Consider the following 18,093-nt stretch of genomic DNA (forward strand, 5'->3'; position numbering starts at 1 on the left):
TGGGAGGGGCCCCTTTTACTCAATTGGCTATTACTCGTCAACGGAACGAGATATTTTCACCAAACTCAGCACGCCTATGTAAGAGCTCACTCTGTGGCTGCGTGAAAAAGGACACGGCGGACCGCCACTCGGTGGCGCTATAGCAACTAAAAAGCTGTCAAAATGATGCATTTCTATGGAAAATCCCATTCAATGGCTGAAAGCGGCCCTCTTCCTGCCTGATTTGCATACAGCGTCACCAAATCAAGCGTGCGCATGCGTCACGTGATGCTAAAGAAGCTGGCAGACTTTAGTGGTGCTTCAACTCTTATAAAGGGGAAAAATGCTCCATATTATTCTGTGCAAAACGACCTTTAAATGACCGAAAAAGGGTTTGCTCTGCGCAAAACTTCACCAAATCGGCTGAGGACGTGCGCCATATTATCCCAAAGAAGCGTGCAAACTTTTACGGAGATCGGGCCATCGCTAGAGGTTTTACAGTTTTAAAGGTTAAAAAAAGCACCACATTCGCATGATAAATGAGCTGAAAATATGAAAATCGACATTTCCCCCCCCCCCCCCCCCGATGGGCATGTCAAAACGCTTGATAAAGTTTTTGTAACCAGCAGCCCGAAAATCAAGTTCTCAGACCCTATCGTTGTTTTTTTATAGGCTTTTTAAGGCTCTTTTTATGCCCTTTTTATTAGGGGTTCAAGCCTGAAGGGCTGAAACCCTATTGTTATTGTTAATTTTCCCATGATGCATCATTCTCCATCTAAAACTGATCGGGCAGACCAAACCGTAAGTCGCAGAGACTTGAAACTTTCAGGGCTGGTGGTACTCACACCGACTACCTACGCCACCGAGGCACGCCCCGATCGGCCTGACGGGGGCGCTACAGCGAGCAAAAGTACGAAACGGCTCATAACTCCTTAACCGTTAGGCATGGGCTCAAGTGTCTTATATCGTTGGAATCCTTGGCTTGGGACGGACAAAACACATGCCTCGGATTGCCTCATCACCCTGGGAAAGATTTCGGGAATTTTGGCATTTTCCAAAAACCTACTTTTGCGAACTAGTCCTAGGTTTTTGGCCCGACCTGAACCAAACCAGCACAGCCAGATTCTCTGGAGTCTGAATGTCAATAATTATTTAAAAAAAAGTGCAAATTTGGGTTCACGGTCCCTAAGGGCCGCCAAAACGTTTGCGGTGGGAGGGGCCCCTTTTACTCAATTGGCTATTACTCGTCAACTGAACGAGATATTGTCACCAAATTCAGCACGCCTATGTAAGAGCTCACTCTGTGGCTGCGTGAAAAAGGACACGGCGGACCGCCACTCGGTGGCGCTATAGCAACTGAAAAGCTGTCAAAATGATGCATTTCTATGGAAAATCCCATTCAATGGCTGAAAGCGGCCCTCTTCCTGCCTGATTTGCATACAGCGTCACCAAATCAAGCGTGCGCATGCGTCACGTGATGCTAAAGAAGCTGGCAGACTTTAGTGGTGCTTCAACTCTTATAAAGGGGAAAAATGCTCCATATTATTCTGTGCAAAACGACCTTTAAATGACCGAAAAAGGGTTTGCTCTGCGCAAAACTTCACCAAATCGGCTGAGGACGTGCGCCATATTATCCCAAAGAAGCGTGCAAACTTTTACGGAGATCGGGCCATCGCTAGAGGTTTTACAGTTTTAAAGGTTAAAAAAAGCACCACATTCGCATGATAAATGAGCTGAAAATATGAAAATCGACATTTTTCCCCCCCGATGGGCATGTCAAAACGCTTGATAAAGTTTTTGTAACCAGCAGCCCGAAAATCAAGTTCTCAGACCCTATCGTTGTTTTTTTATCGGCCTTTTAAGGCTCTTTTTATGCCCTTTTTATTAGGGGTTCAAGCCTGAAGGGCTGAAACCCCATTGTTATTGTTAATTTTCCCATGATGCATCATTCTCCATCTAAAACTGATCGGGCAGACCAAACCGTAAGTCGCAGAGACTTGAAACTTTCAGGGCTGGTGGTACTCACACCGACTACCTACGCCACCGAGGCACGCCCCGATCGGCCTGACGGGGGCGCTACAGCGAGCAAAAGTACGAAACGGCTCATAACTCCTTAACCGTTAGGCATGGGCTCAAGTGTCTTATATCGTTGGAATCCTTGGCTCGGGACGGACAAAACGCATGCCTCGGATTGCCTCGTCACCCTGGGAAAAATTTCGGGAATTTTGTTTTTTTTTGAAAAACCTACTTTTGTAAACTTCTCCCACATCTTTTCCCTGATTGGAACCAAACCACTGTAGAAATGTTCTTTGGAGGGAGACTTTTAATAATTATGAAAAAAATTCAATTTTCCAATTCTTGGTCGCTAAGTGGAACCAAAATGTTCAACTGGTCGGGGGCCACTTTTACGAAAATGACTATAACTTGTGCATGGAAAGAGATATTTTCGCAAAAGTTGGGTCACATGTCTATGAGCTCATACTTCGGTCACTTGAATAAAATTGCGATGATTGTCCACTTGGTGGCGCTATAACATGAAAAAACCACAAAAACGGCTATAACCACACGACCACTAGTCCGATTGACTTGAAAATTGGTGTGCGGTGTCTTGGCCCAAGCTACCATTTAGGTCTATGAGGACATTGGCGTATCTCAAAAAACATGACCACCATAGGCCAATGAAATTTGAGCACCTATTATGTTTATGGCTCTGTAATCAGGTGGTCTTGCACACATCCGCAAAATATTGCATATCATATAACAGATCTCCTCATGGTGAACAACTTTGCCTCTGGGGCCATTGCTGTCAATCAAATCGTTAATTAAATATTTGTAATTATGTTAAAAACCTACTTTTGTGAACTTGTCCCTGGTTTTTTGCCCGATCAGAACCAAACCAGTCTAGGAGATTTCTTTGGACTCTTTAGATAAATATTCATTGAAAAAAAGTTGAACTTTTGCATTTGAATGGCTATAACAGGGCCATTTCAAAAAGAGGCGTGGCAAAATACACTCAAAAGCCTATAAATCCTTAGGGAAAACTCAAAACTTCATGAAAATTGTTTGGTACATGTGGCATAACATGCTGATGAAGCATGCAATGTTTTTAAAGAGATCGGACAATAGGTAGCACTATAACTGTGAAAAAGCTATAAAAACCATACATTTCCTACACTGAAAAAAATTTGGAGTGACATTTACTTAAAAAAAGCTAGGCAACTTTTTCCACACAAAAAGTGCTTGTAATATTTACTCAGGGTATTCTAAGTAATATTTACTTACTAGAACCACTTATTTTTTATGTAAAATACACAAGTAAATTGTACTGGCAATACTCATCTATAGATTGTAAGTTTCACTCAGATTACCATTGCATCCAATTACAAACCCAAGTGAACATTGTTAATATTTCTGAGTTTTGCATGATGCCCCCAGAATGCATTATGGCAGGAAGCATGTCACCATTGTTGAGATTCTTAGGCTGAATCTTTATATCTGTGTGTGAGAAAAGCTTGCCGGAGTTCAAAGTGCTTAGTGTACAGTCTGTTATAAAACGTATTTAACTTTTCTGGTTAAAACTGTGATGGATCTTTTCTAGAATAAAACAAGGTTAATAGTATATTGCTCATACTCAGGTATAAGATTGGTGAATTAAGCCACTACACAATGATCATATTCTGATCATCAAGCGGCCAAAAGCATCTGATCGTGTTTTCTCTGCTTTTCTTGCCATAACAAACCCAGATACAGCAATGAGAGAAACATTAACATTAAAAAGTCATCAAACTGCCCAACTAAAGAAAACACTAATCGCCATAATGGTGACATAAAAAAACTCTCTTAATTCTCAATAGGAGCTTATGTAGCTTTAGCTATCGTTATTGTGATTACAACTCACGTTCAGTTAAAAGTCAAAACTTATTGAGAATAAGTCAGCCACATAAAAAGCAACATCCCGAAATGACCATCTCTGCCACCACTGAACAAGTGGGATCTTTGCGAAAAATCTGTGTGCATTTTCAAATGCACTTTGCTTTTCAGATTTAACTTTACTTAATATTGCTGGTGCATGTGCTGTGACTATAAAACATTAAATATTATTTGTAAATATATGATCAAATTCACTCTTTTTTCTCAGTTAAGTTATTACATGAATAGACTGTACATTTTAACTAAGATATATAGTTCCAACTTAAACTTGATTTTACAATGTAATAATTAAATCAATTAATGTAATAGATTTTACCATACCACAAAGTCATTTTTATCAGTGTATGGTAAATTGCCTATATTGGCTGTAAATGGACCTTTCCATCTATTATTTCAGTATAAATAAACTTAATGTCTTTAATGCCTCTGTGCTTAAAAGGCCTTAAAAGCTTGAACCCCGCTAAATGCTGCTTGCAGCTTTAATTAATTTTGAACTTAATTTGGCCACCGAAAGACTTTAATCACCGAAATATACGGCCGAAATGTTGTGGTGACACAAAGAGAAACCGCAACCTGCAGGTGCTTGTCTAATGCAACATGTCTGCGGCGTAGACGTATGTGGTTCATCTCACATCTGATCACACATCTATGGTAAACTTTGTTCAGTGCATGCTAGTGCTTCCATATGTTCGAATATGACCAGTCGTTTTCGCCATCACTCCGCGTGAAGAGCCAGAAGACGTGAACGAGAAGTCGCGTGCGTTGTGAGAAGCGCACGTCTCACAGCGCACAAATATTGAGTTCTCTTTCAAGTCCTGCGCTTGAACAGACAAACTCACTCAAATAGTATATCAACATGTTCATCTTGAGGAGTATCCTAATAGGAGACATATTTTGTATATGCCTTAAGTGAACTTTTACTGTATACAGTCGAGAAAGACGAGCATATCCCTGCATCAGGTCTTAAAGGGGCAGTAGCCTTTACTGCTGACGGTTTAATGTCAAACAAAAGATAAAGACATCACTCACTGCTCTTGATAGAATAGCTTTAGTAAGTTTAATAAGGATTAATCTTTAATTACAGTTAAATATGCAGTTATTTTACATTCGATTACTTTATTAAATGTATGTCTCTTTCTTCAGGCCAGTAGGCCTGTGCATTATTATTTAATGAACATGAGTGAGGTCAAGTTAAACATTTTAGTTTGGATTTTATTTTATACTGTGCGTTGTTGCAATGTGCTAAATAAATATTTGCATAATTTATAATTGATTTATTATTTGAAACTTTAATATTAATTTGTGCAATTGCAATGCCTTGGTTTTAGTGCATAAAATCTGTCATAGCCCTAAATGCAATGGTACTAATAATTGGCATAATTTATTTCGGTGTTTCGGTTTTCGGCCTTGGTTTCCTCTTTTTCAGCTTTCAGTTTCGGCCAAGAATTTTGATTTCGGTGCATCCCTAGTCTGAAGTAACCAAAAAGATGGAGTGACAACGCATAAGCCAGCTGCAAGACATTTACTGTGTGTGTGTGTGTGTGTGTGTGTGTGTGTGTGTCTGTTTTTGCATTGATGATTTATGTGGAATTTAATGTGTGTGCATCGTTATCATATTGAACTGAAACCCCATCTTAAACAAAAATGACGATTTGGGTCTTTATTCATCTGGGGATGGGTATGCTGTGATCAGTACTGAATTTTTTTACTGTAACTGACAGATTCTGGCCAAATAAACACAACACGGGAACGGGAGTCATTCTTTTGGGATTGGGACGGGACAGGAACTTCCCCTCGTTTTTTCGTGGGATTGGGATGGGACGGGATTTTTTTTGTGGGACGGGAGAGGTTTGAAAATCCACTCCAGTGTCGCCCTCTACTGGGCACCCGCTGAGCGACTGGATCTCACAACTCCGCATAGGCGCTCTCTTTATAAATAAACTAGGGCCGGGACTGTAACGCGTTAATTAAGATTAATTAATTACGGGACTCTAACCCGTTAATTATGATTAATTAATTAAGGGACTTTAATTAAGATGAATTACGGGAAAAAAAAAAATATTTTAACCACACTTATTTTTGCACCGTGGAACGTTTTTCAATGAATGAGTTTCGACGGACCGATTATACTGGAACACCAACTAGTGCTCACGAGTCACGACAACAACAAACCATAGTGAACATGAGTGAAGAAGCTGATGAGACCGCTCTGCTCGGCCCTGTGGATGGGAAATTTTGTTTTAAAAAACGAAAGGATGGAACCGTCGACAAGAGCACGGTTGTGTGCAATATTTGAGAGGATGGAAGCGTCGACACGGAATACAACAAGGAGTTAGCGTATCACCGCAGCACATCGAGCCTCAAATATCACAAATACGCTTTTGCTAAACTTAATGGCAAACATTGCGCTGGTCTGCTGGACTGAAATTTAAGCTTATGCCTGTTCAGTCATTATTCAATGGTATACTAAAATCCATGTGAAAAATTACTTCTCATTGTTCTCAGGTCAAATATTTATATGCAATTAAAATGCGATTAATTTCGATTTATTAATTACAAAGCCTCTAATTAATTAATTTATTTTTTTAATCGAGTCCCGGCCCTAAAATAAAACCACAGATTTAATCATTAAACAAGTAAATTTTTGCCTGAAAAAGTCTTAAAACTACATTTTTTGACACATTAACAGCATTATTGTTAAATTACGCAGGGTTTCTCGTCCGCTACTGACGCTTGCTGATCGGTGTGAGATGCATTCTGGGATACCGGTCTGTCTCCTCTCAATGCACACACATTTCTACGTATAAGTACAAGTTGGTAAATCCCACACTTTGTGTGAAACTGTTCTTACGCACTCACTACGCACAGAACTGTGCGTACGCACCCTTGATAAATGAGGGCCCTGGTTCCTGGGTAAAGTTCCTGTGGTGGAAACGGGGCTGTTCATGACAGACCGGTGAAACGTTCATTGAGTGAAAACAATAGACTGTGAATTGAGCCGTTGAAAGACTAGTTAGTAGACTGCCATTATGTGTTTTACAGGCCAATAACAATGATTATTAGCATCTTTTCTTAGCCTTTGCTAAAAACTCACATGACAGTCTTACATTATGCTTCATAAAATACATGATTTTAGAGATTTCATCCTCAGATTTGAAATGAAGTGTGGCCACACTTGTGGCTTCACATTAGTTGTGGTTATAAGTTGTTATACTCACATAATGTTTTTATACATTTAAAAATATATTATATATATATATATTTTTGTTTAAATGTTTGAGCCTATATATCTTCATATTAAAACAGTCTGAGTAATTCAGTCTTGGATTGTAAACTCTTAAGCGTTGGCTTTCTAGAATGACATTTAAACACACACAGTGGTGTAACTTTATCGACAGAAGTGTGTGTCAGATATGTACAATAATTCATGTTGAATTTTTAAAGTACATCGACTTTAATTTATCACATAAATCATGTTTATATTATGATTGTTTCATCCTTAAAACTAACTATAAAACAATATATTGTTTTGTAAATACATACCCATAAATTATGCCCATGCACACGCATTCATTGTTTGCAAACCTGTTTAACCCTCTGGACCCGAAGAACGCGCCCCATCATTTTGCTGTATTTTTCCTCATGACAATGTAAACCAGCTTAAAATACTCTGTCATTTTTGGCCTCACAGACATGAACGATATGTCTTTACAAAGTTTAAAGTGTCTACTTTTTTATGTACACTAAAAATAAAAACTAAATGTTGTGCTTTTCGCTAAATAAAGAAAAAAAAAACAGGAATCGCGTTCTCCCGTCTTTCTCCCTGTGAAGTCCTTTCTGAAATACATGTAAAATATACTCAGAACTCAGAGAAAACTTGCCACACAGACATGACATATATCTCGTTATAAAGCCTGGAAGGTCTACTTTTAAATGAAATCATTTATATAAAAAACAAATATTCTCTGTTTATGTAATCTGTATGAAAACAGTGAGAGGTCCAGTTTCTCCAGCGCTACTCATTAACTTTAATGAGACCACACCCACACACACGCAAGCGATTTACATGCAAATCGTCCACGAGGAAGGAACGAGAACCTGTAAACGGCCCCATCATCTCAAAACAAAGAATCATCATCTTTCTTCTGATTACAGCTCAGAGGACACGCTGCAAGTTTACCTTGGATTTACCTTTAGAATAAGACAAACGCGATTTTAAAATGAGAATTTTTAATGTAAAGCATTTAATCTCACTTATAGTAGCTTTACGGATGCATAAACTTCACATTGTAGGCTAGCCTACTAGTTGAACTATTGCCAAACTAAAATGTGTGAAATCAACGGAAACATGTTGAAACATGAAATAGGAAGGCAACCTCAATGCTAAGTAAAGATACGAAATGAGGATATTATGCTCTATAATATTAAACGCAGCATGATCTAAAAGTAGGTTTGCTAACTGTCCCGTTTATTGGGCCTAAATGTCCCGTACATTACTGACCTGTTTATTGACTGCTATACGCTGATGCACCGCTCATGTTGCGTTTTTGCGCACTCATGTTCGTTATTTTAAATGCAGATGCGCTCAAATAGAGATACGAAATAGGGTTCGTTCATCTTGCACTGTCCTTGTTTGCCCTGAATGTGTCTTTTGCACTTTATGTATTATTATTTATTCATTTATTTATTTATTTTTACGGCACAGTTCTGTTGTTTTCATGTCTAAACCCAAGTATACAATAATGTTCAAAAGTTTTAGATCTGTCTGTTTTATTCCGGTTTTCAGTTTCACTTGATCCTTCAAAAATCATTAATTTGCTGATTTGCTGCTCAAGAAACATTTCTTATATTATTATGAATGTTGAAAAAAATTGTACAATTTATTTCAGGATTCTTTGATAAATAGAAAGTTCAAAACAACAGCATTTATCTGAAATAGAAATCTATTGAAATTAAATTAAATTCACAAAGATGCCTTATATTCATCAAAAAACACAGTAAAGACATTTATAAAGTTACTAAATATTTTTTATTTCAGATAAATGTTATTATTTTGAACTTTCTGTTAATCAAAGATTCATCCCTCTGGGTTAAATCTATTTATCAAATTATCCTGAAAAAATGACAACATTCATAATAATAAGAAATGTTTGTTGAGCTTATAGATCAAATCCTCATCTGAGAATGATTAGTGAAGGATCATGTGACACTGAAGACTGGAGTAATGATGATAAACTCAGCTTTATCACAGGAATTAATTACACTTTACTAGATATTTACATAGAAAACATTTATCTTAAATTGTAAAAATATTTCACAATATTACTGTTTTTACTATTTTGGATCAAATGAATTCAGCCTTGGTGAGAAGAATATATATATATATATATATATATATATATATATATATATATATATATATATATATATATATATATATATATATATATATATATATATATATATATATATATATATTTAGACCTACAGTACTGTTCGAACGGTCTCAAAGTTTATGTATATTATATATATATATATATATATATATATATATATATATATATATATATATATATATATATATATATATATATAAAGTAAAAAAAAACTTCTAAAATGTTTTAACAGTACTGCAGGTCTAAAGTCTTTGTAAAGACTAAGACTATGTGAGGCAAAAATGTAAAACGCTTTGGATAAAAGCGCTATATAAATGCAGCCCATTTACCATTTTACCATTTACCAAAGACAATTAATTTACTACTTTTAAATTAAACATGATTTTGTGAATAAGCTAAAAACAATACATTCAATCAATAAATCTCCTCATGTTATATTGTATTAATGAGTGATCAGAATGGGGTTCACACTGTTTTGAAGAAAAAACTCTAGGCAACAATATCCAGTTCTGAAAAACCTTGTGAACAAATCTTTAAAGTAAAATGGCCTTATTTTAGGTATTTAACATTTTAGTTTTTTCAAAAACTATGCATAAACATTATTTTCTCAAAACTACAAAATTTGATGTACATGTTACTCACATATCAATATAGCCCTGTTTGTGCTGAATACAGTGTAATCAGACTTTAGCCATTAATATGCTTTAAAACAACTGAAAAAAACACAAATGTCTGAGTATGTCAAACTTCTTCAGGGCCACTGATTAGCCTATGTACTGTAAGGGTCGCGTCAATAAAAAAGGTCCATCTTTAAAAAGTTTGAAGATCAAGGGTCTACTGTATTAGAAAAAAAATATTTTTTATAAATAATTTACCTGCACATGTGTATTATTTCATCACATCTCACCTCAGTGTCTTCAGTTGACAGTGTGGATCCTCTAGTAAATCACTGAGCTCCTTCACTCCTGATTCTCCAGGATCATTTCCTGTGAGATCCAGCTCTATCAGGTGTGAAGGGTTTGATCTCAGAGCTGAAGCCAGAGCTTTATAACCTTCTTCTCTCATACCGCAGTCGGAGAGTCTAGAACAGAAATGCAAATGTAACATTCAGCTAATTACGCAGTTATTCTAGAAATCACATGAGCAATTTAATGTGCAAATATAATAATTTTATCTGTCCAACAAAATGTATGAACCCTAGTCTTCATACCAGGTTTGTGACAATCATATATTTATTCATTTATTTATTTATTTATCTATATTTAGCATTAAGCCTATCAATCAGCATGTTAAAAATATTTTTTTCAAAATCAAATGTTTTAATGTGTACATGTTAGGACTATTTATTCAGAAAATATCTCAGGTTGCGTATGTAACCTATGTTCCCTGACAACAGGGAACGAGACACTGCGTCCTAGAACGCTTCAGGCTAGAATGCCTCCAGCGTGACAGGTGTCTGAATCACGTCAATCCTATTGACCGGCGTCCGCCCATGACATCATCAATGTGCGACCAGGAAGTACATAAGGGCGCCTATCAAACATGACACCATCTTTAGTCTGAAGGCACTGTTTGGCAGGCCGCCATGCTGAGGGGAGTGCATGCCCACTGGCAGTGATAACTGTCAGGACAAGCAAATTAAACTTGAAAAGCCTACACCACTCCCCCTCTGGTCACACCGGGTTGTCAGTGACAGCACTCCCTACGGTCATAGCCCAAGCTATAAACCTCAACAGAAACCTTAATGAATAAGCATGAGATCCTACCCAGACTGCTCAAAGGCCTGGGACCAACTTCTTAAACAGAAGGGGTCCCTTTAAGTGAATGTGGCCAAGGGGCCCGAGGGCACCCCAGCCAGTCACTATTTGGAAAAACCTTTCCCGCATGCCACCAGGGAGGCCTGACCTGGTGTCGCTTCTGCGGGACACTTTGGCCTGGCCAACCCTGTCTCTTTGAAACCGAGCCTCTGGAAAGTCGCCTTCTGGTGAGGCATCCAGACTAAGGGACTGCGAACTGGCAGTATTCTCCTCAGACCGGATCCCAGAGACGGGTATCCTAGAGAACAGTACTCAGCGTAGGGCTTTCCTAACCCTTGCTAGCGAGGGGAGTTCACTTGCTCGATCTTAGGATCTACCGAGCACTTATCTTACATAAGTACTCAGGAGGCCAGACAGGCCTACGGACTGATCTAACAGGGAGGCCACGCAAGGGGCCTACGACTGTCTGATCAAATTCAGGCGGCTTCGTGCCCATTGACGACTCTCAGAGAGGGGAGCACCAGAGCCTGCCTGGTGGGTAACCCCCAGCTGTAGGCCAAACTACCAAAGGTTATATTCTACAAAGAACTGGTAAGAGAAGTGCCTAATCTAGGAAACTTCGCCTTCAAGGAGGCCCAGAGAGGCCTACTACCTGATAGCAAGTTTTCAAGGCGGCCTAAGAGGGGCCTACCAATTGATAGTAATTCATGCGGACTGCCACAGCATCCAGACTCGCCTTTATGGAGGCCTAGAGATGCCTGCCATCTCAAAGCAAGCCTTCAGGGAGTCCTGGTGAGGCCTACTACCTGCCGCCAATGCATGCTTACTCCCCAAGCAGCTGAGTTCACCTTCAGGGAGGCCTGATGAGGCCTACAAACTAATAGCCTGTGGTGAGGCATTATGGATACTTCACCTTCAAGGAGGCCCAGAGAGGCCTACTACCTGATAGCAAGTTTTTCAAGGAGGTCTACGAGAGGCCTACCACCTGATAGCAATACATGATAGCCAATCAGGCTATCTGTCCAGTTGCCCTGCATAGGAACTGGACTTCAGGGAGGCCAGGGTAGGCCTACTACCTGATGGAAAGCCTTCAGGGAGGCCTGGTGAGGCCTGCCACCTGCCAGCAATATATTGCTTAACTGCCAAGGTGACTGAGTTCAACCTCAGGGAGGCCTGGTGAGGCCTACTACCCGATAGCCTGTAAGGCTAGGTGTCCAGATGTCATATGTCTGACTTTGCCTTCAGGGAGGCATGGTGAGGCCTACTACCTAATAGCGAGTCACGCTACCTTCAGGGAGGCCTGTGAGGCCAACCACCTGATAGTCAAGTCTCCAAGGAGGCCTGGTGAGGCCTACTACCTGATAGCAAGTCATGCTAGCTGCTTATACAGACTCAATAACTCGTCTTCAGGGAGGCCTGGTGAGGCCTACCACCTGATAGCAAGCCTTAAGGGAGGCCTGGAGGGGCCTACTACCTGCTAGCAATACCTGCTAACTGTCAAAGAGACTGAGACACAGGAACTCATATCCAGAGATGCCTGGTAAGGCCTACAGTCTGGTGTTTCATCTAAAGAGAAACCCGACTCTGTATCTCGCCTTCAGGGAGGCCTTGTGAGGCCTACCACCTAATAGCAAGTACCATCTGGCTGTTAATTAACAATGCTGCTGCTTATCATCAGGGAGGCCCAGGGGGGCCTACTAGCTGATGACAAACATTCTGTACAAACCAACATCATCGAGAGCATAACTAGGGCCCACAGGAGGCCTCTCGAGGCTATTTCCTGTTGCAGCTGCCACTGTTGCTCAATAATCTCATGACGATTGGTGAGCTCCATCTGGGAAACCCATGATGCGTGCCAGCGCCCAGCCTTGGCATGAGCGAGACCACATCACCAGTCCCAAATGCCGAACTCCCCTCCCTCAAGAGGAGAGCCAGACAAGAACGGAGCGATCTCGGAAAACAGCTCACAATTTACACAAACAGCAGTGTAAATGTGTAAAACACAAACTGACCGTGCATGCTCTTTATCCCAGGTAGTAAATAACTGAATTTGAATTACCTTAATTCATTTAAGCAATGCAGACAGAACAGTCCCTGAAGACGAAAAAGATGCTGTCATGTTTGGTAGGCGCCCTTATAAAATTCCTGGTCGCACATTGATGATGTCATGGGCTGTCGCCAGTCAATAGGACTGACGTGATTCGATAGTAGCTTCAGACACCTGTTGCGCTGGAGGCGTTCCCCCGAAGCGTTCTAGGACGCAGTGCGAGTTCCCTTTCGAAAGGGAACAAAACTGTTCTATCTACAAAGAACTTTGAAGCTCAATATCTCAAAACTGCAGAACATACTGTCTAGGGGTTCTTTTCGAACAAGCTTTGTAAGCCTAAGTTGATCGTAGAGACCATTGGTGGCTATTGTTCTATGATCAACTTAAACTTATAATGCTATTGGGTAACACAGCCCTGTTCATTATCATTAAGTCTTGATTTCACCTTCTGTTTTTGCTTATTTTGTGCTAAATGAGCCCTGTCTATTGTCATAGAACTTACCTCAGTTTTTCCAATTTACAAGTTATATTCTCCAATCCAGTGCAGAGCAGCTTCACTCCTGAGTCTTGGAGATTATTATTGTTCATGTTGAGCTCTTTCAGATTGGTATCTGATCCAAGAACTCTAGCTAGAGCTGAACAGCCTTTGTATGTTAAGTTACAGTCATTTAGCCTACAAGGGAAATAAGTAAAATTCTACAATAATATGTTTGAATACATTTGCTAAAATACAAATATCACATCTTTTTATCACCTATAGGTTTTAATGACAATAAATGATACATTTAAAAGTGCTAGCTCGATAGTCTTTTAAAAGGTGCCAAATCAGACGAAAAACATTGCCATTCCTATCAAGTGCTCAACACTGGCTAGAATGCTCGATGCTCTAAAAACGAAAAAAGAAATCAAATGTAAAAAAGAATCATTTGATGCTTCCACTGAGTGCTTCCACAAAAAAAAAAAAAAAACACATGGGAACATTTAAATGCAGCCACCAATCAGTGGGTATCAAATTGACTTAGTAAATGTTACTACTGCAGAAAGCCTGGAATTAGGGGTCTGACGAGATCTCGTGCCACGAGATCTCGCAAGACTAAACTGTGACGAGATTTCTGTCTTGTCTTATTCCAATGACCTGGTCATGAAGGAGTGTGAGGGTGAAGTTTATATTACGGCTCCACTCTAGTTTTGCTAATTAAATTGCTATTTGCTATTTAATTCAGGTGGATAATCATAACAGTCACTTGAACTCACTTCAATTCCATCAGTTCATCTAGAATGAGTTGTTCAAGTCTTGCGCAGCAGCGATCACGCAATGAGAAGACAACCTGTGTTGTTTGTTAGTGAAGCGCTCGTATTCAGCATGTGTTATGAGTGTGTGAGTGTTACATGTTAGTGGACAAGACCGTGGTGGAGGATTCGTCGCGCAACAGAGGTGCCAGACTTATATTTTAAACTGTACGCTCAGCACCACCGCTTCCTAATCACAGAGTATTCAAAGGATCACGAAATTGAAAGTTAAAGGTAACGTATATGATAATTCATATTAAGAAAGTAGAAATTAAATGACATTAATTACAAGATTTAAAACATTTGAAATATACCTGCAAACTATTTTTAATCTCTAGTCATTAGAGAAAAAAAATCTTGTCTCGTTCTCGTGAACCCAATCTCGTGTCTCATCTCATGACGAGTCTCGTCACACCCCTATATTATTTTTAAAAAAAAATATGTTTACTTAGTACCGAATAAGGCTGTGACGGTGGCAGTTTTTACCACCGTGGTGATAAAAATAAAAATATATCAATTACATAATTACAAAAAAAAAGATAAACAAGGCTCAAACATCCATTTAAGCACACAGGTGCTGATCATATAATTAGAATATAATCAAAATTTTAATTTGTTTCACTAATTCCATTCAAAAAGTGAAACATATTTATTAATTACACACAGACTGATATATTTCAAATGTTTATTTCCTTTAATTTTGATGATTACAACTGACAACTAAGAAAAATCCCAAATTCAGTATCTCATCTTTTGGATCAGTGACTACGTTTACATGGACAACAATACTCCGATATTAATCTGATTAAGACAATACTCTGATTAAGAGGCTACCATGTAGACAGCGATTTCTAATTACCTTAATCTGATTAAAGTCATAATCTAACTAAACATAAATCGGATTAAGACATGTGGAGTATGCCTATTTTAGTCGCATTATCGGAGACATGTACACACCTTAATCTAACTATTAATGTCGTGACGGAGATTTCGCCGCATTTTGATCACTGCATCCTTTCTATATATTTTTTTATTTTTGTTGTAATTATTATGCTCATTGTAAAAGTAAAATACAATACGTTTGTATCTGTAATCTTGAACCAGATGGGTCATTCAGTGAACGCCTGTGGCTCGACGGCAGGAAAAACTATCCAAACAGTCACGATTTTTAAACCTTTTTCATCATTAATCAAAGCTATTATTCTAAATGTAGGCTGTCAATAAGGAGGAAAGAGGGGTAGTGTCTCTTCAAAAAAACAGAAAGAGACAAAACATAATATTACAAAAATAAATCAACGTAAATGTATATAAAACATTATAAAAACGCATGTTTTTTATACTTCTTAATGTAAAGTAACACTGTCCAACAGCGACACCCGCAGGTGAAGTTAGCGGGTTTCCTGAGCTCATAAAATTAACAGACCTGCCGAAGTCACGCTATGATTGGATGTTGGAGAACGTAGCGTGGCAAGGGGACGTAATGACGTGCCATAATCGATCTATGTTCTAGCACATGTAAAACGGGAACATGAACGGAGTACTCTAAAAGCAACTCATGTAAACACCTTAATCAGAATATTGTCTTATTTAGAATAAGGTCAATAATTAGATTACTGCTGCCCATGTAAACGTAGTCACTGTCAAGTCAGCAGTCTTCCCCATGATTGTGTAGCCTACAGAACTAGACTGAGACCATTTATTGGCCTTTGCCGGTGTGTTGGGTTAATTAGCTGATTAGAGCGTGGAACCAGGTGTCTTCAATATTGAACCTTCTAATTTATTACCATAGATAATAAATAGAGAGATACTGAATTTGGGATTTTCCTTAGTTGTCAGTTATAATCATCAAAATTAAAGGAAATAAACATTTGAAATATATCAGTATGTGTGTAATGAATGAATATAATATACAAGTTTGACTTTTTTAATGGAATTAGTGAACTAAATAAACTTTTTGAATTAAATGACCAGCACCTGTATGTGTTTATTTTAGTACTTCCATCAGTGAAACAACATACTACAGCCTTTAAAACATTTAAATAAATATCAGTAAATCATAGTTATATAAGAAAGTAAATATTAGTTTAAATATATATATATATATATTGTTGTATATTTCCCCACAGAGGTGCATCATACAAAAATAAAAAGTTTTGGCCGACCCCCACCGGAGCTACTCAGTGTGGTGGTGCGGTTGTCATGTTTACCGGCACAGCCCAATACCAAAGTACCTGCACTATTGACAACAATAAGAACTAAATATAACATGCTGTGTAATTGCTGTAGGTTGCAGATCCAAGGCTTATAAAGTATTAAAATAACTGGTTAGCAAGTTACTGAAATAATATTAACCAGGTTAGGTAGCTGATTACCAGTTGACATTAACCCTATTTGCATGGGGCTAGTATTATCTGGGGACCTCTGGTGATTTGTAATAATTGCAGAGAATGTCTGTGATCTTTTCGGGTGAGCGAATCGGCCATGTCTGTAATTTGTAAAGTAAAAATTCCCCCGCAAATGACCTACCATATTTCACTGAACACTGAGGTCCTGTGATAATAGTAGTCCCGTGCGAATCGACATCTCTGTGATTTGGCCAGGATTAGGCAGATCGTATATAATTTATGCAAGGCGCGTTTCTATCTTTATCTTTCACAAAGAATGGAGGCTGCATTCATAATACGCACCGTTATGAATTCCTGTACGGTCGTACAGATTTCTTTCACTTTAGAATACGTACCAATTTGGGAGCAAACTATTTGAATGGTGTGTTTAATATTAATATCAATACTATACTTAATGAAAAACATAACAACAGAACAGTACAATGACAAGCTGGCTTAAATGAGAATGAGAGAGTGAATGGGTGAATGTGAGGCAAGATGTAAAGCGCTTTGGATGGCCATGGGTCTGTTAAAAGCGCTATATAAATGCAGCCCATTCACCATTTACCATAAATGGGCGCTTTTACAGCTTTGAAACTGAATCTTCCGCCGTATATTTTCAGCTTCTCACTCGTGATGAATGATATCTGACTCCTACTGTCTGTGCTCAGTTCAGTTTTTAACTGTAGCGTCTGTTCTCTAACTGAATTAAATCATTTTTATTACTATAAAACAATCAAAACGATATCGATACATATGACTCTTTATGAGTTCATACAGCTACAGGGAGTGCAGAATTATTAGGCAAATGAGTATTTTGACCACATCATCCTCGTTATGCATGTTGTCTTACTCCAAGCTGTATAGGCTGGAAAGCCTACTACCAATTAAGCATATTAGGTGATGTGCATCTGTGTAATGAGAAGGGGTGTGGTCTAATGACATCACCCTATATCAGGTATGCATAATTATTAGGCAACTTCCTTTCCTTTGGCAAAATGGGTCAAAAGAAGGACTTGACAGGCTCAGAAAAGTAAAAAATAGTGAGATATATTGCAGAGGGATGCAGCAGTCTTAAAATAGCCAAGCTTCTGAAGCGTGATCATCGAACAATCAAGCGTTTCATTCAAAATAGTCAACAGGGTCGCAAGAAGCGTGTGAAAAAACCAAGGCGCAAAATAACTGCCCGTGAACTGAGAAAAGTCAAGCGTGCAGCTGCCAAGATGCCACTTGCCACCAGTTTGGCCATATTTCAGAGCTGCAACATCACTGGAGTGCCCAAAAGCACAAGGTGTGCAATACTCAGAGAC

General features: G+C 38.7%; 1 protein-coding gene and 1 long non-coding RNA gene across 2 annotated transcripts in view; both read right to left on the bottom strand.

Moving 5' to 3' along the window:
* The window catches only part of LOC137040675 (uncharacterized), a 442,512-nt gene that overhangs the window by 60,477 nt on the left and 363,942 nt on the right, over positions 1 to 18,093 (bottom strand). The gene's annotated exons all lie outside the window — the stretch shown is intronic.
* The window catches only part of LOC137040672 (NLR family CARD domain-containing protein 3-like), an 83,548-nt gene that overhangs the window by 60,477 nt on the left and 4,978 nt on the right, over positions 1 to 18,093 (bottom strand). Inside the window, exons 4-5 of the mRNA XM_067416464.1 lie at positions 13,612 to 13,782; positions 10,213 to 10,386 (exon numbers count right to left, since the gene is read on the bottom strand). Of these exons, the coding sequence (XP_067272565.1) occupies positions 10,213 to 10,386; positions 13,612 to 13,782 (345 nt within the window). The remainder of the gene's footprint in view (positions 1 to 10,212; positions 10,387 to 13,611; positions 13,783 to 18,093) is intronic.

Source organism: Pseudorasbora parva, chromosome 14 (assembly GCF_024679245.1).
Source record: "Pseudorasbora parva isolate DD20220531a chromosome 14, ASM2467924v1, whole genome shotgun sequence".
NCBI classification, from domain to species: domain Eukaryota; kingdom Metazoa; phylum Chordata; class Actinopteri; order Cypriniformes; family Gobionidae; genus Pseudorasbora; species Pseudorasbora parva.